The sequence below is a fragment of the Grammomys surdaster genome, unplaced genomic scaffold (assembly GCF_004785775.1).
Source record: "Grammomys surdaster isolate TR1022 unplaced genomic scaffold, NIH_TR_1.0 371, whole genome shotgun sequence".
NCBI lineage: Eukaryota > Metazoa > Chordata > Mammalia > Rodentia > Muridae > Grammomys > Grammomys surdaster.
In genome coordinates, this window is record NW_021604790.1 from 1,292,323 (window position 1) to 1,314,215 (window position 21,893).

Here is a 21,893-nt window from a genome sequence, read left to right on the forward strand (position 1 = left end):
GGAGAGGAGAGGAGAGGAGGGAGGGGAGAGGAGAGGAGAGGAGGGAGGGGAGAGGAGAGGAGGGAGAGGAGAGGAGAGGAGAGGAGGGAGGGGAGAGGAGAGGAGAGGAGAGGAGGGGACCAACCTTTGGGTTTCTAGGCCAATGAGCTGGCTCAGAGAAAGGGTGCTTTCTGTGCAAGCCTGGTGATATAGTGACCTGGGTTTAATCTCCACAATCTACATAAAGGTAAAAGGAGAAAATTCAATCCTGGGACATCAGAAGTGGCTACAGCACTCCCACACACCCACACACGCTGCTGCTGCTGCTAATAATAATGATAATAACTAATAATAATAATTTAAAAGCAAAAAGGCCATTTTATTGTTTTCCTCTTGTATCTATTTGTCTAATAATCAAATTAAGTATTCCTTTATGTTGTTTTGGAGTTTTGTCTTCTCTGTAACCTTGGCTGTCCTGGAGCTCACTCTGTAGAATAGGCTGGCCTCAAACTCAGAGATCTGCCTCCCAAGTGTTGAAATTAAAGGCATGTGCCACCATTGCTTGCCATTCCCTTATATTTGCAATTTGCAACACTATTCTCTTCTATTTCTGCTGCCTTCTGTATTGGCGGATATTCGGGTCTCAAACTTGGATCATACTAAGATTATCTGGAGAATTCGAATAACTAAAGAGGTCTGCATACCACCTTCCAGAAGAAGAAAATGTCTATTCAGTCTAGGGGATAGTCTGGGCTTTCAGTGTTTTAAAAACATTTGAAGTGCCGGGCAGTGGTGGCGCACGCCTTTAATCCCAGCACTTGGGAGGCAGAGGCAGGCGGATTTCTGAGTTCGAGGCCAGCCTGGTCTACAGAGTGAGTTCCAGGACGACACAGAGAAACCCTGTCTCGAAAAACCAAAAAAAAAAAAAAAAAAAAAAAAAAGATTGAGCCAAATGTGTAAGAACACAGGCAGAGATTTCCTGGAATTTCAACTCGAGAGCAGAAAGGACCCAGCACTGACCAAAGAAATCAGACATTTCCCCTCAACAAAGAGGGAGAAGCTTCTGTTGATTTGCTGGGGTGGGCTAAACCTCATCTTGCCTGGAGGTCAGGTGCTTAACCGGGTACAGTTGCAGAAAAAAAACAAGAAGCTGAGATCAAAAAAAGCATATGCCAAGCTTTTAACTGTGAGCAAGCTGAGTAAGGGGCCCTAGCTTCTTTGCCTTCTATCCTCTTGTGGTAATCCCTGACTTTCTCAAAATAAGGTGCGTTATCTAAAAGAGGAGTTCAGAAGATCTGAATATCAGAGAGATTAGTGAGAGATGTGGGAACCTCCAACACACTGATAACTGAAGCCAAGGGAGGGGACCTGGCCTTGGGAGATGTGCCAAGTGACAGTGGAGATGAAAGAAGCACTTGAGCTAGCTAAGACAGCATGGTTCCAGGGATGTTTCTAGAGTGGCAAGAAAGGGAGCTGGAAAGATTCCTAGGGGTATGGAGGATGAGAGTTGCATGGCCCAGCCAGAGTTCCACCTCCTCATTCAGCCTAGCTGTTTTCCTCTTTCACCCCCAATTTCACCCCTTTCTTCCTCGCAATAATTGGGGTAACCACAAGGTTTAGTAATCCTTGTCAATGAAGGACTATAAACACAACTTTCCACATTATCCTCCAGTAGGAGGTTCATGGGGGAAAATTTGCTTGCCGGTGTGTTCCTCCTCCTTGGGCTGGGCCAGGTATCCCACCCTACCCCACCCCCAGATCAGGCACTTTCTCAGCTGACAATGTTCCTCCCGATACCATCAGCCAGCCTTTGTTTGGCCAGCTCTTCTTCTGAATCTCTTTTTTATTTTGCAACTCTTTAGGTCTTTGTCGGGGGTGGGGTGGTTACAATGACATCTGCTGGCCAGTGGTCAGCAGCTGGACCTTTGAAAGACCAGCATCTCAGCCTCACTCCCCTCTCGGTCCCACCCCCAGCCACCCTATCCTCTCCGTCCAACTCCCAGGAAGCTACAGAGAGAAAGGAATAGCTGTGTCACTTCTGGCTTCTCACTGAGCATCTTACTCTGAAATTGGAGGCCTCTGGGGCCAGGAGAAACTGGACACAGTGTGCCGAGCAGTCTAATAGCACTGGTTCTTTTTCTGAAAGTTCCCCTATTGCGGAAAAATAAAATTATGTGTTTAATTTCTGAAACCTAATGCCTCATTTGCCTTGGCAGCCATTCTGCCTGGCTTGGCCGAGAGTCTGGCAACACAAGTAGACTGATTAATACCAGCTCAACTTGCTCCCTGGAGGAAAGTGTTATTTACTTGACTATTTTCTTAAATCCTCCTTAATTGGCTTGTATTTCAGCATAATCATATTGGTTTTAACATGTTCTGTCTCTGACTACCGGCCCCAGTGAAGCCCGGGAGAGCTCTCATCCTTTTCACAAAGCAAGATTTTGTTCAACCCAGTGATTAGAAATGGAACATCATGTGTTCTCCTCCTTCTGGGATGGGCAAGTTCTAAGCGTACTTTCATCCCGTTAGTCCTGGATCCCTGCTAGAAAGGGAAAGAGATGAGGCATCTCAGAATGTCCACAGGTATTCTCCTTTCCAACCTGAGATTCCTTCAGATAGCGACACCACCCCTATGTCTTGACGCTCCCTTGTGAAGCCACCAGGGATATCAAATAGCAAGTGTTGGAGGGGGACACAGAAGGACTGTGGAAAGATTGGGCCCCAGATTTCCCCAACAGTAAAGTGTAAACACAGCTGTGGAGATGGGCGTGAGGCACCCTCCCTCCCCTAGTTCCCACCCAGAAGCAGGGAATGGCCGCCTGCAGCGAGCAACCAAACAGGAAAACAAAGCAAGGCGCAACCTAAACGCCAGCAGGAAGGTCACCAGAAACTGGGGCTGCTGCCCAGGACTTGGTGTGACCAGAGGAAGAGCCAGACCCCTCCCTGAATGCTTAGGGGCCAATACAATTCCAAAGCCAGTGGAGGTCTGGACATTATGGAGCCTGGAACCATGGCTTGATTTTGGAAACCTCTCCATTGCTGGACACTTTGTCCACTGATCTCGGAAAACTCACTTTCTGCCTTAGGTACTTAGCCTCTGGCCCCTAGTGGCCTAGGGATAGTAAGAATGCATTTGATTCAGCAAGAGCAAGCCCACAATAAACCCTTGTCCAGGGCAGTTAGAAACTTCAACTCTGAGCCTCCAAGCCAAAACATTAAACAGGACTTCCTCAGCCTTTGTAATTACAAAATAAATAACTGCGTCGAGGAGATTGCTTGACAGGGAGGTTGTGTGGGTGGGTGGGGAGGGACAGCCACTGTGGTACTCTTAAAGCTCCAACCCCACAGCTAGGCTGATGCTACCATCTCCTTTCAGAGTTCAGCTCTCTTACTGCAGGACAGTGATCTCTCAGGACACACCTTTGGCATAGCCCCGCCAGGGTAGTAGCTCTGGTCAGCTGGACAGCTAATGAGCTGTGCTTCCTTTCTGGCCATCAGGAGCCTCCAACTGTAAAAGTGAAATTGCAGAGCTAGAGAAAACAGAAACAACAACAGCTGACAGACATTAAGCTCTCCTGGGCCTGGGCCTCTGCGAAGTACTTTCTTTACAGGGATCTTCTCGTTTCACATAGAGTCAGGAATATTCTCTTCCTCCTTTTACAGCTGAACAAATTAGGGTTTATAAGATTCTAGAACTTTCCCTCAGGTTATGCAGCCATAAACTAGAACAGCCAGGATTTGTGCCTTCATTCTGCTTCCTTAGCCCATGCTCTGAAATTCTCTACTCCCCCCTCCCTCCTCTGAGGTCTTCTAACTCTGACATCATGATTCTGGATCCACTCCCTGGCTTTCTGCTCTTACCAGTGGCGCCAGAAACTGAATCTATTAGGGCCTCCAGTCTGCTGGTCCAGAGGGAAATAGCTGAAAGTTAAGGGGGCTCCTCACTTCCTCTGTACTAAAGATGCCAATCAAAGCTAGACACTCCACAGACCCCTATATCAGCAGGGAACAGTCTCTGTGGAAGACAAACAAATCTAGCCAGGCAGGAAAGGGGAGGTCCTTTGGCTGGGTGACTTCCCCTTTCTCTTTCCTGGTGTATCAGTTTATCAGGGGATACACTCCCCCACCCCCACCCCACTCGGTTCTGTGTAACCCTGTGGTTAGGATGGGTCATCCAGCTACAGATCTTTCAGAGGACCAGAGTTCAGTTCCCAGAACCTACGTTAGGTGGTTCACAACATCCTGTAACTCTAGCTCCAGGGATCTGACTTCCTCTCTGGCATCCCTAGGCACTTGTACTCACATGGAGACACACGCACACACCTCACATTTATTTATGCATTTAACAATTTATTGTAGTGAATGTGAATCTATATCATCCTTGCTAGATACCTGAAAACTAGATATTATTATTCCCATTTTCCAGAAAAGGACAGTGAACTGAGAGACATTGCCACATGATCCACGGCCTCATGCTGCTAAGAAGGAGAGCTGAAATTCCAACACATATTAAAACTGAGTCCAAAGTCTGCATTATTTATAATAAAAAGGAGTATTACATAATGAACACAAAATTGTGAGACTGGAGAGATCCCAAATATCTTAGAAATATAGTTGTCAGATTCTTATCTTATGTGATTATAATTATGGGTCACTTCTTTCTAATTTTAAAAACTTGGCATTTTTAGTGAGATGGGCACACATCACAGTGAGTGCATGTCACAGTCTGGCCCTGAACTTGCTATGTCTTGGAGAATGACCTTGAATTTCTGACCTTCCTGCCTTCACCTCTCCAGAGTTGAGATACCGGTAAGCATCACCACACCTGCTTTATCTAGTGCTAGACATCAAACAGAGCCCCGTGCTCGCTCCCTTGGTAAGTGCTCAACCAACTGAGCTGCATCCCTGGTAACTTCTTTTCAGATATACTCATGTTCACAAAGTCCCAGGCATTTGGCCACGAGCTTTACATGTATTATCTATACTGATTGGTGAGATGCACCAAGTAATCCCATTGGCAGATATGAAACCAGCTTAGAGGGGATAGATGGCTCAAACAAAGCCATTCCCAGCTAAAGAAGCAACGGAGCTGGGGTACAAACTCGAGCTCTTAACAACAAAGGCAACAACAGCAATAGTACTACAGACAGACTGTTGTGGATTGCCCAGGTGCTGTTTGTATTCTGATGTTAATTCTGCTTCCTCAAGACAGGTTGCAAGTTCTAGGCCACCCTGAGCTATGTAGGGAGGCTTTGCCTCAAAAACAGATAGTAATGCTGCCTACAGCGAAGCAGACACAGAGAGCAGGGAGAAGAATTCTGAATGAGGAAGGCTCTACAAGATCTGTCTGTCCTTCCGGCAAGTCTTCTTCATTCCTCCCTAGTGAGTTTTTCTCCCTTTCTTACTTCTATTTATTTTTTCTTATGTTATTTATTTATTTATTTATTTATTTATTATTATTATTATTTTGGTTTTTCGAGACAGGGTTTCTCTGTGTAGTCCTGGCTGTCCTGGAACTCACTCTGTAGACCAGGCTGGCCTCGAACTCTCGAACTCAGAAATCCGCCTGCCTCTGCCTCCCAAGTGCTGGGATCAAAGGCGTGCGCCACCACCGCCCAGCTTATTTATTTATTTATTTATTTGCGACAGAATTTCTCTACATAGCACTGGCTGTCCTGGAACTATTAGACCAGGCTGGCCTCAAACTCACACAGCCTTTTCCTCTGAGTACTGGGAGTGCACCACCACACCCATCTTTCCATTTTCTTTCTCTCTCTCTCTTTCTTTCTTTCTTTCTTTCTTTCTTTCTTTTTTAAAGATTTATTTATTTTATTTATATGAGTACACTGTAGCTGTCTTCAGACACACCAGAAGAGGGCATCGGATCCCATTACAGATGGTTATGAGCCACCATGTGGTTGCTGGGAATTGAACTCAGGACCTCTGGAAGAGCAGTCAGTGCTCTTTACCGCTAAGCCCCGATTTTTTTTTTTAATTGTGTGTGTGTGTGTGTGTGTGTGTGTGTGTGTGTGTCCAGGTGCCCATAGGATCCAGAAGAGAGTATCAAACCTGGAGCTAGAGTTACAGGAGATTGTGAGCTGCCTGAAGTGGTGTTGGGAACTAAGCTCCAAGGGCAAAATGTGCTCTTAGTATTGGTTTACAGACAATTCCACTAGGCTCAGCCCAACAGCTACCTAGCAACAGCTTGTGTCACATCCACTGCCAGGTGGGAACCAAGAATGGCAACATATAAGAGGACTGCTCCATACCTCAGCCCCCCTTCTTCCACTGTCTTTCCCACTCTGTTTCCAACCTGTTCCTGGCAGATCTTTCTTGCTCTCTTCCTCTCTTTCTGTCCTCTGTTCCCCCATTTTTCTACCTCTACCCTTTTCCAGGTCCCCGCTCCCTTTTCCCACAATAAGCCTTTATAATTAAGTCTGTCACTTGGCCTGATTCCTCAGAGGGACCCCTCAACATGGGCCTGCCGGGTATTCCCTTACTCCTGCTGCAGCCACATTACTGCTACACCAAGACTGAGACGGTATTCCTGAGGATGGTGTCATAGGCCAGCCATGAGGGACAGGGTGAGGGTCACAGCAGTCTTTGCATCTGGCATTGAATCCTGAGAGTGACAATGAGTCAGCCTCAGGTACTTAGGGACTAGCTGTGTTCTCAGCATAGCAGGGCGTATGCTGTGGTCATTTTGGCCAGGGTCCTTCTCAGTCACGCTGTCTGACTGGCATTCTTGTAAATCCGGCCTGGGTTCTTTTCGAAAAACAGCCTCTATTATATGATGTCATGGTCCAGTCTGGATCAGAGAAGGAAGGGAAAGCGGTTTGCACATATGTCTTATTTCCAGATGAGTCTATCTGCTCCAGAAAGAAAGAAAGAAAGAAAGAAAGAAAGAAAGAAAGAAAGAAAGAAAGAAAGAAAGGAACAAAGAAAGAATCCAACTATTTCTGTCTTCCTCTCAGAACTTAGTAAAGAGAGCTGGTGGTATAGCTCAATTGCAGAGGCTATGTTTAGTATGACAGAGACCCTGAGACCAACCCCAGTACTCAGTACTTGATCCCCACCCTTGCTCTTCCAGAGGTCCTGAGTTCAATTCCCAGCAACCACATGGTGGCTCACAACCACCTGTAATGGGGTTTGATACCCTCTTCTGGTGTGTCTGAAGACAGCGACAGTGTGCTCATATACATAAAAAAAAAATCTTAAAAACAAAATAAGAAATTGGTGATAAAGCATATGGTTAAGACACAGCCCTTAGTATCAAGCTATCCTGGGTTCAAATCTTGGCTCTGCTAGTACCTCAACTGTCTTCTCATTTCTGATTGAGAATATAATTCTGATGTTTTTTATTTTTTAATTTTGGGACCAGGTCCCATTGTATTATAGCCTTTGCTAGCCTAGAATTCCACATGTAGGCCAGGTTGGCCTTGAACTAACACACAGAGCTCAGCTTGCTCCTACTTCCTGAGTGCTGGGATTAAAGGTGAGTACCAGCATGCCCAAAACATGTGTGCATACATACACACAGGCACTTACATATATGCATAAATAAAAATGAAAAATAAATTAAGAAAAAGGATGTGTGCAAAGGGGTTTGGAATATAGCTCTTGGGTGGAACACTCGCCTAAAATACACAAGACCGTAGATTCAAATCTAAGCACCATATATGCACACCAAAAAAGTGTCAGAGACAAAAAATGTAACACACCGGAAGTGTTCCATGAATGGTAGCTACTATCAAATCTCCAGTGCAGGATGAAAACATCCAGCAGTGTTGAAATGTACTAGCCTCTCAATACCTGGGACTCTCAGTGCTGCCGCTGAGACCCAATGGCAGATGCCAGGATTGCTGTTCCTCAGGGCTGTCCTGTGAGGCCATCCCTATGTCCTAGCACCCACCCCAAGGAGCCTGGATGTTATATAGCATGGGAAGACTATACTTTCAGGGATCGTCTTTATAGTTCATTCATTATACAATACAGGGCATAACACATTCAGGCCCTGAAAATGCTGTGTAGGAAACTCAATTCTTCAAATTGCTCCATTTTAAGCTCACACCTCTGTTAAACTGGAGGTCCAACCCTTTGCCTTTTACCAACTTAGGAAACAGTTTTCCTCCGAGAACCATCCTTTTCCCTGAGAAATACCTGGGTGTCACACTAGGTGTGCCAGCCTCCTGGGGATGAGGAGACTGGATGGAGAAATCCTGTGTCTCTACCCACTTCATCTCCCGACTCCTAGCCAGCTGGCTCCAGGCTGATCGCTCCTCTCCTCCCTGGCGCCATTTTCCCCCCCTGAAGAAGTCTGTCTCCTCTCTGGTTTGAGAGGATCGGCCCCTTCCAGCCAGGACTTCTGGTTTCCCTTACCCTGCTTCTCCCCCTGCCCCCATCTTCTCATGTGCTCTGCTTTTCATTTTGCCATCAGCTGGGGAAGAAGCCAGCATGTGTAAACTAACTTCAGAATGCTCCACACAGGATTTCACAGTGTAGGAGGCCTCTGGTACTTTTGACTCCCTTCTGTGTTGTTCTGGCTTTGTGGGTGTGTAGGGAGAGTTTAAAAAGTATAAATGGCACCCCTTCAAAGAGTTGAGTCACCCCTCTCCTTGCTCCGGGCAAGATGGCCCTTGGCCTGAAACAAGAAGGGAACTCATATGCCAGTAAGTTCCCCTGCTCAGAAGGAATCAATCTACACTGGGGTAAGAAATCTCAGGATAGTGTCCAGCTGGACCTAAACCAGATCCTTCTGCTTGCAAGCACTGGGACATAGGGAGTGGGGTGGGAATGGAGGAAGAAAGGACTGTGTGAGAGCCTTAAAGACAGGACTCTGATGAATATAAAAGCAAAAAATGAAAACATCCTGCCATGGTTAAAAGGAAAGAGATATATCTATATGCATTATCATGGACACTATTCAAGACTTGCTAGTACGTAAGGAGAAAAAGGCATTGAATGGGCGAGATAGCTCAGCAGATAAATGTATCTGCTGGCTGAGTCTGACGACTTGATTCAATCCCTGGGCTCCATGTGGTAGAGGGAAAGAATGGACAATGACAGGTTGTCTACTGACCACCACATACATGCTGTGCTGTGACCACCACACACACACACACACACACACAAATAAAAAAGGTGCAATAAAAAAGGTAAAGTAGTTGAATAAAAGATATATTAAATCTCATTTATGTTTTGCTTTCATCTAAAACATATGAAGGCTAGAGAGAGAGATGGCTTAGATATTAAAAGCACTTGTTGCCCTTGTAGAGGACCCAGGGGGTCAGTTCCCAGCACCTACATGGTGGCTCACAACCATCTGTAACTTCAATTCCAGGAGATCCAATGCCCTCTTCTGACCTGCACAGGCACCAAGCATGCATATGCAGGCAAAGCACTCATATACACAAAGTTACTATTATTAAATTTTTTTCAGATAAGGTCTCTACAAAGTCCTAGCTGTTCTGGAACTCTCTCTGTAGACCAGGGTGGCCTCAAACTTACAAAGATCCACCTGCCTCTCTCTGCTTCCTGAGTGCTGGGATTAAAGGTGTGCACCACTATGCCCAGCAAGTAATAATAATGATAATAATAATAGTTATTATTAATAATAGTTTTTTAATGTTTTCTCTGTGTAGCCCTGGCTGTTCTGGAACTCTCTCTGTAGACCAGCCTGGCCTCAAACTTACAGAGATCTTTCTTCCTCTGCCTCCCTCCCGAGTGCTAGGATCAAAAGTATGTGCTGTCATGCCTGGCCAGAAAAATTAGTTTTTAAAAATTTAAAATGTTGAGAAGGTAAGACAGGAGTAGAGGTATAAAGTTTTCTGTATTAAATACTCTGCAATTAGTACACATTTGTATGTTATTTGTAATTTAAAAAAAATTTTTTTTTCTAGAGGTGGGTGGCTACTTATGTTTGTAATCCTAGCACCTGGGAGGCTGAGCCAGGAGGATTGCCATTAGTTTGAGGTCAGTTTGAATTACACAGTGAATTCCAGCCTATTGAATGTAATTATTTTTGTGGGTGTTTATTATGCCTTTTTTTTTACTCCTTAATATCTATGGGGGGGTTCTACCCTACTTCTTGTCCATATGTTCCCAAGTAAATGACATAGAAACACTATAATTTATTAGTACGCTATAGGCATTATGCTGGGCAGATTTGGAGCTACTCTAATTCTTCTACCTGTTCAAAACCACACAGATGCCAGTCACTTGCCAACCTGGTGTCTCCCAGGCTGCCTCTGCTCCATCAGTCTGTCCTCATGGTCCACTTTTCGTGGCATGTGCTCTTGAGGGTCCGTCTGTCTAATATTGACCTCCTCCTTCCTCTGGCTCCTCTCCTCTCTCATGGTCTTCTGAGGTCTCTCACTTGAGTCTTAGTCCTGCCTTCCCATCCTCTCTGCCCAGTTATAGGCCCCAGCCATTTATTGAGCAGTCAGGGACTAGCAGGGAGCACACTTTACAATACATAGGTGAATACAGTGCCCCAAGATCAGGTTACAGCCCAGACAGGGGTACAGAACTCAGCTAAATACATAGCACACAAGACTAACCCCAACACCAGGCTAGCCTTTGCTACAGACTGAGACCTTCTCTTGGAAAACAGAACAAAGCCAAACAAAATGAAGTTGTATGTGTGTGTGTGATTGTTTTAATTTTTATTACGTTTTATTTACTGTTTTGTATATATGTGTGTATGTTTATGTACATGCACATTTATGGAGGACAGAGGACGACTTGTAAGAGTCAGTTCTCTCCTTCCACTATGTAGGACCCAAAGATTGAACCCAGATCGTTAGGTTTGGCAGGAAGTCCCCTTACCTGCTGACTTGCCAAGCCATCTCTCATCACCTCCACTAAGTACATAACTAATAACAGAAGTGGAATTGGAAAAGGAGAGTAATAACCTGTAGGGAGGAAAAGCAAAGAACTTCTGTGACAGTGACAGAACCAGCTAGGTCTCTTGTGAAGCTTGTGCTTCCAGTTGCTGAGGATCATGGACTTGTCTCCCATAGCTTCTTTGAAGAGGAAGCTGAGGTCTAAGTCCCCTGTCTGCCTCAGAGGACCATCACCTTCCCAAGAGACCCTTAGTTACCAGGATGCATCCAAGGACTCAGTGAAAACATCAGTTATAGTTTGAATACGCGTGGCCCAGGAAGTGGCACTATTAGGAGGTGTGGCCTTGTTGGAGTAGGTGTGTCACTGTGGGCGTGGGCATTAAGACCCTCATCTGAGCTGCCTGGAAGTCAGTTCTCCTAACGGTCTTCAGATATAGATGCAGAACTCTCAGCTCCTCCTGCAACATGCTTGCCTGGATGCTGCCATGCTCCCACCTTGATGATAATGGACTAAACCTCTGAACCTGTAAGCCAGCCCCAATTAAATGTTGACCTTGTAAGAGTTGTCTTGGTCACAATGTCTGGTCACAGCAGTAAAACCCTAACTAAGACAACATCCAAGTACCCAACTGCTGTGGGAAAATGGGAGAAGAGAAATCAATAGGCAAGAAAACTCCCAGATTCTGCCCAGGAGGATTTGGACTCCTAAATTGAGAAATGATTATTACGGTTTTTGCTTTTTAGAGACAAGATTGCAGTGGGTAACCTTGGCTGGGAACTTTCTTTGTAGACCAGGTTGGTCTTGAACTCTCAAGAGATACACCTGCCTCTGCCTCTCAAATGCTAGGATTAAATGCCTGCACCACCACACCTAGCCACGAATGACTTTAATAGGTTGTCCTTTGTGGAATATGGAGATTCCTCAAAAAAATCAAATAAAAAATGGGACTACCATATAATCCAGCTATATCACTCCTGGGACTATCCCAAAAGATTCTGTCACATTAGCACGGTTATATTTGCATATACATGTTTATTGCTGCACTGTTCACCATAGCCGAGAAATGGGGCCAGCTTCGGTTTTCATTATAAACGGATTTTAAAAAGTGATGTAAGTGTTGGCAAAATGGTAAAGCCCTTGCTGTACAACCCTGACTGCCAGACTTCAATCTCCTGAACCCAAGTAAAGGCAGAAAGAGCAAGCCAACTCCCAAAACTGTCTCCTGGCTTCCATGTGTGTGCTGTGGCAGGAATGTGCCTATGCCCTCCCCATCCCCAATAATATAATAAATAAAAGAAAATGTCAAGTCATGGCAGCTCCCGAGTGACACCTTATCTCTAAAACAGCAACAAAACAAACAATAAATTAGAAGGAAAAAAATAATAGACAAGGAAACGTGACACATACACAGGGGAGTTTTATTTGGTCATTAAAAAAAAATGAACTCATGTCATTTGCAGAAAAGCAGAAGGAATTAGAGATCATCATGTAAAGCAAAATAAGCTCAAAAAGACAAATACTGCACATTTTCTCTCATCTGTCTTATCTAGATTTAAACACGGGGGGGGGGGGGGGGAGAAAAGGAGAGAGAGAGATACAGAGAGAAACACAGAGAGAGACACACACACAGAGAAGAGGGAGGCAGAGAATGGGGTGGGGGACAGCATTGTGAAATTAGAAGGGAGACTTAGTTTTCTATCACTGTGACAAAACATCTTATCAAAGGAAGCATTTAATTTGGTTTATAATTTCAGACGGTTGGAGTCCATGATACCATAGTGAAGGAACAGCTAACAGGTCACATTTTGATTCACAACTCAGGGAGAGCACACTGGGGATGGCATGTGTGGTGGTTTGAACATGCTTGGCCCATGGAAAATGGTACTTTTAGGAGGTGTGGCCTTGTTGGAGGAAGTGTGTCACAGTGTAGGCGGGCTTTGAGGTCTCGATGTTCGTGCTCCGCCTAGTGCGGAAAAATGCATCTCTCCCTGGCTGTCTGCTGAAGAGAGTCTCCTGAAGGATGAAGATATAGAAGAACTCTCAGCTCCTCCAGCACCAAGTCTGCCCACATGCTGCCATGCGTCCCACCAGGAAGATAATGGACTGAACCTCTGAAACTGTAAGCCTATCCCAATTAAATGTGTTCATTTATAAGAATTGCCTTGGTCATGGTGTCTCTTCACAGCAATAAAATCCAAAGATAGCATGAGTCCTTTAAAAGCTTCCCCTGATGTTCCAGTGAGACATCTCCTCCAAAAAGACCACATTTCCTAGTCTTTCCCAAACAGTTCTACCCACTAGTGACCAAGTATTCAAACACGGGGCCATTCCCATTCAGTCCATCACAGGGGCTATTAGAGGGAAGGAAGGGATTAAATGAAATGGAAGAAAGAAAGGAGGTTAGATAATGGGGAGGATTAAAAATACACATTTTCAGGGGCTGGAGAGATGACTCCCTGCTTTAGAGTACTTGTTGCTCTGGAAGAGGACCTGGGTTCAGTTCCCAGTACTCACAAGGTGGCTCTCAACCATCTGTCCCTCCAGTTCCAAGAGTTGAGACACCCTTTTCTGCTCCCTGTGGGCACCAGGCACACACATTGTGCACATACATACATGTAGTCAAAATGTTTCTACACATCAAATATAAAGTAAGTAAATATATATATATATATATATATATATTTTTGGTTTTTGTTTTTTGGAGACAAGGTTTCTCTGTGTAGCCCTGGCTGTCCTGGAACTCACTCTGTAGACCAGGCTAGCCTCGAACTCTCAAACTCAGAAATCCACCTGTCTCTGCCTCCCAAGTGCTGGGATTAAAGGCGTGTGCTACCACCACCTGGCCCAAGTTTCCTTCTTGAAAAGGGCAGTCCTGGGCCGGGAAGGAGCTCAGTGGATGGAGAGCTTGCCTAGCATGCTTGAGGCCCTGTATCCTAAGCACAGCATCAACTGGGTGTGGCTGTGAATACTAGTAATCCCAATACTCAGGAAGTGGGGCAGGTAGATCAGGGATTCAAGGTCTTCCTTGGCTGTGTTGAGCAAGTTGGAACTTTATGAGATACTGATAAGGAAGGAAGGAAAGAAGGAAAGAAGGAAAGAAGGAAGGAAGAAAAGCAAGCAAGCTAGGGAGATCACTGATCACTTAGTGGTTAAGAGCATTTTCTACTCTTGCACAGGAAGGAGGTTCAGTTCCCAGCATTCATATCACATGGCTGGCTCTCACTCCCTGGTAACCCTCAGCTCCAGAGGACCCCATACTCTACTCTGGCTTCTTCAGGCACCTGCACACACATGTACACAGATACATGTTCACTCACATCCACATACGTACATTAAAAAGTATTTAAAATGTAAAGAATAAAAGGGCAATTCTTGTCGGGCAGTGGTGGCACACGCCATTAATCCCAGCACTTGGGAGGCAGAGACAGGTGGATTTCTGAGTTTGAGGCCAGCCTGGTCTACAGAGTGAGTTCCAAGACAGCCAGGGCTACACAGAGAAATCCTGTCTCGAAAAAAAAAAAAAAAGAAAGAAAGAAAGAAAGAAAGAAAGAAAGAAAGGAAGGAAGGAAGGAAGGAAAGAAGGAAGGATGGAAGGAAGGAAGCAAGCAAGCAAGCAAGCTTGGTCCCCAGTTTGAAGTGGCTCTGAGGCTACCTGGCTCTCTCTACCTTTGAAAGAATGATCCTTACCAACAGAACTTTGAGGTGTTCAGAGGGCCCCCTCCTACCCCTTATAGCTGCCTATAATTAATTCCAGCTCCCTGTGGCCATGATGCAGCAGCTGGAAGTCCTGAGATGCTTTTTTTTTTTTTTTAAAGGAAAGACCATAAAAGATAACTTTGGTGGACAGGGATCAGTAAAACTGGGACAACAGCAACAGCTGAGTTCAAGGGTCAATGTCTGGGAGTAATTGGGAAAGTTTTGTGCTGACAGCTGTGTGCCTGAAGTTCAAAAGTGCTACCAAACAAGCCCCCGGGCTAATTCAGGCTAATGGATAGCTGGCCCAATATACAGCAACAGCTGAGTTGTGATAGCTGACAGGGTCCCTGGGGGCCCAGACTGAGCCTTGGGGCTTCCCAGTAAAATGTGACCTTAGCCAAGTCACTCAGGAAAGGAAGAAAAGAAAACCCAGCTTCTGTGGAGTGAGTGCAGTCTCTTTCCATAAAGGAGATTCCTCCAGAGCAGAACAAGGTCCCAATAGTGCATGAGAAACCGACAGCGATTGTAGACTCCAAGGCTCTATAGCTGGGGAGTGGGAAGATAGATTTAAACTTTTCAGTTGAGTCCTGGAGTCTCTCCTTGAGCTTTAGCTGCCTCCTCTATAAAACTGGTGATAGTGATAATATGCTTGTCTTGGGGCTGAGGTTCCACCCAAAGCTGTGGAGGCAGCAGCAGCAGCAGCAACAACAACAACAACCACAACTCACCTCAAACACTAAGAGGCACATTGGAAGTTCTAGTATCTCCCTTCTAGCAACCTGGGTGGTCATTTTCCTGGAAATGTAGTCATCTTACTTTTTGCACCCCAATATCAGGTTTGTGGGTGAAGAACCCGGAATTTTCATTGAAGTCTAAATTTTCATTTAGACTTTACTTCCTCCCTACCCTGCTTTCCAGACCTTCTCTCTTTCTCAGTAAGGCCAGGCCCCTCTCCTATTCAGATTTTGGCAGACATCAGTGGGTGTTCCCTGGGAAAAGAAAGCAGGGCGGGCGCAGCTCTTGTCGCCGCTTTCCCCAAACCCCCTGCCTCAGAAACCAAGACATCGGAGGCCTTCGGAGCTCCCAACCGCCTTGTTCTTCCCCGGGTCCGGGACAGCAGCTGGTCCCCACCCCTCCGGTGTAAGAAGGAGGGAGCGACTGGAATCCCTCGGCTGATGCTGGGAGACTTGAGTTAATCCGGGGTGGGAAGTGGATCCCGGTTCATGGGGTACAGGGGGAGCTGTCCAGCCCCGCAGCCCGAGCTGGAAGAGAGAGTGGGCCAGGGCGCTCCAGGCCGAGCGAGGCGCGGGTGCGGCTGTAACTCCCCCTGCAGCCCGCCCCCCACGTGGCCGCCGCCGTGCCAGCCCCTCCGAGGAAGCGGCGCGGCTTCCTGCGGCTCGGGCGGGGGATATAGGCGCCCCCGCCCAGGCCAGCTCAGCTCCGCCGCCCCTCCTCACCATCTCGCCCAAGGCGTGATGGCCCCGCTCCGAGTAGAGCGCGCCCTGGGTGGATCTCGGCTCGGTGTGACCCGCGCCCAGCGGCCCGCAGCGCTCCACCTTACTCCGCTGCTGCTGTTGCTGCTGCTGCTGGGCGGTGAGCGCAGTTTCGGGGCCCGGGTGGGAGATGCGGGAGGTCTGGGAGGGGAAGGGCCCTGGGCCATCGAGGCCAGCACGGGACCACCCTCTGAGTACCAACCGACGTGCGTAGCCGCTCTGACTTGCAGATGGGTCCTGAACACATCTCTGGTTTGGCGCAGGCCGGCTACTTCCCACTTAAGCTGCTTCCTACTTAAGAAAAGCTGGGGTGCCTGCCCGGACCGGGCGGAGAGATGTTAGGAGGTTCAGGACTGACAAAGAGGGAAAGGGCTTTGGACCCGGGTGTGATTTGGACGCAGCTGGTACCAGCCGCTCCCTTCCTTCAATAGGACAATCCCATGGGGAAGGTGGGGAGATTATTCCTCTTTATGTTCCAAAGCAGTGCTGATTTCCCAGGGCCTTGGTCACTACCCATAAACAGGCACCACTGTTCAGACCCCTCTCCCCTTGTCATCCCACCCTTCCCGTTCATTTCTTTATACAGCTGTCTCATCCTCTCCGGAGTCCCTGAATCAATCTCATCCCACTGAGGACAGCCCTCTGTCAAAGGGTGAGTGCCTAAGTCTGTGGGAAAAAGACCTAGTGGAAGGATAAACCCAGCACGGGAGGAATCCTTTCACAAGACAACTGGCTAACCTCTCTGGTGTCTCTTGGGGTTCCTATGGTCTTTCTCCCTATCATCTCAAAAAACCACAGGCCAGTATCTTGCCCCAGTTGGGTAAGAAGAGCAAGACTAGGTGTATGTGGATATGCTTGCCAGGCTGGGAAAGGAAATATTATGTACATGGTTCCCATTACAGGATTCCTGAACCACAGAGTCCTGAGAGAGAATGCTTCTCTCAGTCACAGGTGTCCTGCTAGGGACCTTTTCAGATGGATTCCCTTCTCTGAAGGCAGAGGACTGTACTTTGGAAATACCTGGATTGGAAGGCTTGGAGGGAGGGCCAGGGGTGTGGTCACTATGAAGCCTATGTCCCCACAGGAAAGATAGAAGACTATGAAACGAATGTCCTGTCTTGCTGGTATTATTACAAGAGTTACATGGATTCTGTCAAGGACTGGTGCAACTGGACTTTGATTAGCAGGTAGGGGCAGTGTTGAAGGATGGCTCAGGCCAGGAATTGGACCTGTTCCTTGTGGGTGGGACATCCTTCTCCCTGGGCCCAACCCTTCTGTCACTCAAACCCCCTACTGCTCTCCAGGTATTACAGCAACCTGCAATATTGCCTGGAGTACGAGGCAGACAAGTTTGGCCTGGGCTTCCCAAACCCCTTGGCAGAAAGTATCATCCTTGAGGCCCACCTGATACACTTTGCCAACTGCTCCCTGGTGCAGCCCACCTTCTCTGATCCCCCAGAGGACGTGCTCCTGGCCATGATCATAGCCCCCATCTGCCTCATCCCATTCCTTGTTACTCTCGTGATTTGGAGGAGTAAAGACGGCGATGCCCAGGCCTAGGGTCCATTTCTCAGCAGCCATCTTTTCCCTTTCCCCTGCTGGAACCAGGAACCTGTCCTCCCCTCCCTATCTACTTAGTCTCATCCCTCCCACAGACCTTTGGATTGGTGGAAATGGAAGCAAAGGGGACTCATGACACAATGTCTGTAGTCTTTAAAATAAAATATGTTTTTGTACAATATTGCCTTCCTAGTGGGGTCTGTGTTGATGATAGTCCTACAGGCCATCGTTACTGGGCAACAGAGCTTGAAGAATCTAGATGGCCCTGCCGTTCAGTTCGTTTCACCTGCCCTCTGCCTCCACATGAAGGCCATGTTCCTATACTCTTTCCTCTCAGGGAGGGGCCTTTCCTGCAGCTATCCAAACTCTGCTCCAGGAAATGAGCAGGAAGAGACTCCCTTCCGGTCTGGACAGCAGCTGGGGGCCTGTGGTTGGGAAGGTGTGGGAGGAGGGGCAAGAAATCTCTACAGTAACCCCTGCATGGGAAAAAGGCTACCCAGGAGCCCAGCTTTGCCCTTTCTTCATGACTCAGTTTACTCTAGAACCAAAATGAAGAAATATGATTACCAACAGGAATTTTTCCATAAGAACCTCAGGCTTGAGGCCCAAGGCAATGGGGGCCTCCTTTACAGGATTCTACTGTTCCCCCTCTATGTTCTTGGCCTTCATCCCACATTGTCTAAGAGATCCACCGTGGGCACACACTGCCCCCTGGTGTCCACTAAAACCAACAACCACACGATGTATAAAATCTGGAAGAAGCTCTAGGCTGAGAAACACTGGACCCTGGGGTTCAGAAATATTATCTCTGTCACAGCCTAGTTCTTAGCCAGTCCCTTCTATAAGCTTCTTGAGAAATATGGATACTATACTCTTATCAACACGTCTACTTCGCTGTAACTCACCGTTAGTGTACGAACAGTGTTTCCCACACAGGGAAGATCAATTTTCCTCAGAGAGAACTCTTGTATTTAATCCTTCCTGGGCTACACTTACCAGGTCCCCCCAAACACAGGCAAAGCAACTTTGCTTTCTGTGGAAACACCTGATTATCTTTTGCAGCACTCTTAGCCTCTTTAGAGGCTTCTGTTCTCCCTGCTGAAATATCTTCGTCTCAAAATACGTGCATGTCTATTTCTTGGCGAATGCTTATCTGTTTTGTAGATAGATAACTGAGTTTCTCAGAACCTTCCTATTTGTGGGCAAAGATAGACTCCTCTCAGGCCACATCTATCACCAAAGATCTTTTGTTTTGTTTTTTTTTGAGACAAGGTTTCTCTGTGTAGCCCTGGCTGTCCTGGAACTCAGAGATCTGCCTGTGTCTGCCTCCCGAAGGCTGGGATTACATGTGCGCGCACGTGTGTGTGTGTGTGTGTGTGTGTGTGTGTGTGTGTGTGTGTGTATTTGAGGCTGGCCTCAAATTCAGAGATCCAACTGTGTCTGCCTCCCAGTGCTGGGATTAAAAGTAAGCGCTACCACTGCCCAGCAACCTTAGCATGTTTTAAATTTTCAGCTGAGATAAACATTTGCTCTATTTCTATGAATGCATATTTGTTTTCCTAATATGTACCAGGGACCTGCTGGTGTAAAATACTGTGTACAGCATGGTGTTGGAAAAGGCAGGTTAGAGCAATTCTGGTTTCTACCCTCAACAGCTTTAACCCCTGAGAAACTTGACATGTACAAATAAATAAGATATCAGGACAGACAATGGCAGTTATACAAGGGAAACAGCCCAAATTAATAATCCAAGTACAAAGAAGGAGGGAGGGAATGATGTCTGGCCGAGATGATCACAGGAATGTGCTGTTAGCCTTTCTGTGGCTTGTGATGAAATACTAGCCAGAAGCAACTTGAAGGAACAAAGTTTTATTTTTTGCTTAATGTTCCAGAGCATGGCTATTGGGTTTCATTGTTTCTGGGGCTATGGTGGGGCAAGAATATCATGGCAGGGAGCAATTGGTCAAACAGAAGCCTCATGGCAACTGAAAAGCATAATCTGGCAGAGACTAGGGACAAGGTATTCCTTCCCAGGGCATGCCCCTGGTAACCTATTACCTCCTACCAGTCCCTACTCCTTCTAATAGTCCACTCTGCTATGGATTTGTTAATGAATTACCTCTTGATACAGTTAGATTCTTCAGGATCTGAGCAGCCAAACCATAGCAAACATAGCTGGCGTCCAAGCCTTCCACACATAAACCTTCAGAGAGACATTTCATATCCAAACCATAACATGTAATCAGAAGAGGGCAACTGCAGAGTTGGTGCGTGGCAAGGCCTTAGGTGAAAAGTGTTCCCCTAGAGCAGACACTGTAAATGAGCGTGAATTAGGAAGTCATTGTAAGACTCCAGGAGGAAAGCCTGGCTTTGTGGCTCACACCATTGACTCTAGCATTCAGAGGGCATCTCTGAGTTTGAGGCCACCAAGATCTATGTATGTAGCATGTTCCAAGCCAGCCAGGCTTACAAAGTGAGATCCTGTCTCAAACAACAACAATAACAAAGGTATCCAAGAGTGAGAAAATCAAGACTTAGCCAAACTGATGAGTGGGAAGGTAAAACTAATTATCAGCAGGAGATATGATTAAAATCAAGGAAGGGAATCTAGAGGATCATCCATCATGAGGGGGTGAAGGAGAGGGGTTAGAGATAAGTCAGACTTTGACCTTCAGAACTGACCTAAGGAAAAACAACATAGGGGGCTGAAAAGATAGCTCAGAGGTTAAGATTGGCCACTGCTCTTGCAAAGGACCAAAGTTCTATTCCAAGCATCCATATCAGGCAACTCACAATAATCCCAGCTCCAGGGATTCTTGTCTCCATGGCACGTGCATAAATGCATATATACATGTAAATAAAAAGAAATGAATGCCTTCCTTAAAAAGAAAGAAAGAATGTTAACAGCCGAGGTAGTGCATGCACATCTCTAATCTTTGCAATCAAGAGGTGGAGGCAGGAGGATCAGAAGTTCAACATCATCATCTTTGGCTACATGGAGAATTCCAGATGAGTTCCGGAAACATGAGACCCTGTCTTAAAGTTTAAAAAGGAAGAAAGAAGAGGAGAGGAAAGAAAGAGATGTATGACAGGAGGTTACAATGAGGTGTTATTATGCCCCACAGAGAATCAACAAGGGGTAGGGAAGGGAGAAAAAGTGGATGTAGAATATCATTTAGGGATTATTTCTGCCCTGAACTACAACATGAGTCCATAGAAAGTATAAGAGCTTTAAAGGTGTATTGGAAAGAAGATACTTGAGGTCTGACTTTAGGGAAATGCTTACCTTAAAAGAATGAGAGAGATCCAGGCATCGGTGGCTCACTCCTTTAATTCCAGCATTCAGGAGGCAGAGGCAGGCAGATCTTGGAGTTCACTGCTAACTGGTCTACAGAGAGAGTTCCAGGACAGTGAGGCCACACGCCTTTAATCCCAGCACTTGGGAGGCAGAGGCAGGCAGATTTCTGAGTTCGAGGCCAGCCTGGTGTACCGAGTGAGTTCCAGGACAGCGAGGGTGACACAGAGAAACCCTGTCTTGAAAATCAAAACAAGGCAAAACAAAAGAATGAGTAAAAGCTAGGTGTGGTGGAACACGTTTATAAACCCATCACTGGGAAAGCTGAGACAGGGGCATGAGAATTCAAGGCCAGTCTGACCACTCAATAGGACCTCACGTTTAAAAAAAGAACAACAACAGACCATAGACACTGTACACATATATAATCTTAGTTCTCAGAAGGCTGAGGCAGTAGGATTAAAGGTTGAGCTCTGGGATTAAAGGTGTGTTCAGCTAACATTACTTTTAAATAGGAATAAACCGAGCTACAGAGAAAGGGAGAGAGGCGTGATGACAGTGATGTCCCGAAAGAAATTGAAAAAGAGAGGCAAGAGTGATGGCAATATGTTACAAAGTCTTGTAAAGAGAGAATGACACTTTTTGAATCCAAAAGAAAAAGGAAGGAAAATGGGGAGGAGCTTTAGAGCCAAGAATTAAACATCATGACAGAGAGAGATTAAGGGATTCTCATAATCATTCTGCAGGAAGAAAAAAGATAAACACAGGCGGACTATCTTGAATGAGGATAACAGGGAACCAATGAAAACAGCCCAGCTTGCCCTCACTTTTTAAAGGTGAGAATTTCCTAGCAGCCCAAGGTCAGCCTTCTTTTCAATACACCTTTTGTTTAGTGCTCTCATCCCTCAAATGGGCTCATATTGCATGTCAGGTCAGAAGACTCTCAAACTTGTATTTCTAGATCTAACAAGGCTCCCCTGAGAGTCCCGTAGTGAGATTAGTCAGAGAGCCTGGGACTCAGTAAA

At 46.3% G+C, this 21,893-nt stretch overlaps 1 protein-coding gene across 1 annotated transcript; it reads left to right on the forward strand.

Moving 5' to 3' along the window:
- Positions 1-15,972: 15,972 nt before the first annotated feature.
- Positions 15,973-17,754, forward strand: Ramp2 (receptor activity modifying protein 2). Its single transcript, XM_028780670.1, has 4 exons — positions 15,973-16,113; positions 16,600-16,665; positions 17,098-17,200; positions 17,318-17,754. The coding sequence occupies exons 1-4, from the start codon at positions 15,996-15,998 to the stop codon at positions 17,571-17,573; spliced, it is 543 nt and encodes a 180-aa protein (XP_028636503.1). The 5' UTR covers positions 15,973-15,995; the 3' UTR covers positions 17,574-17,754.
- Positions 17,755-21,893: the final 4,139 nt, after the last annotated feature.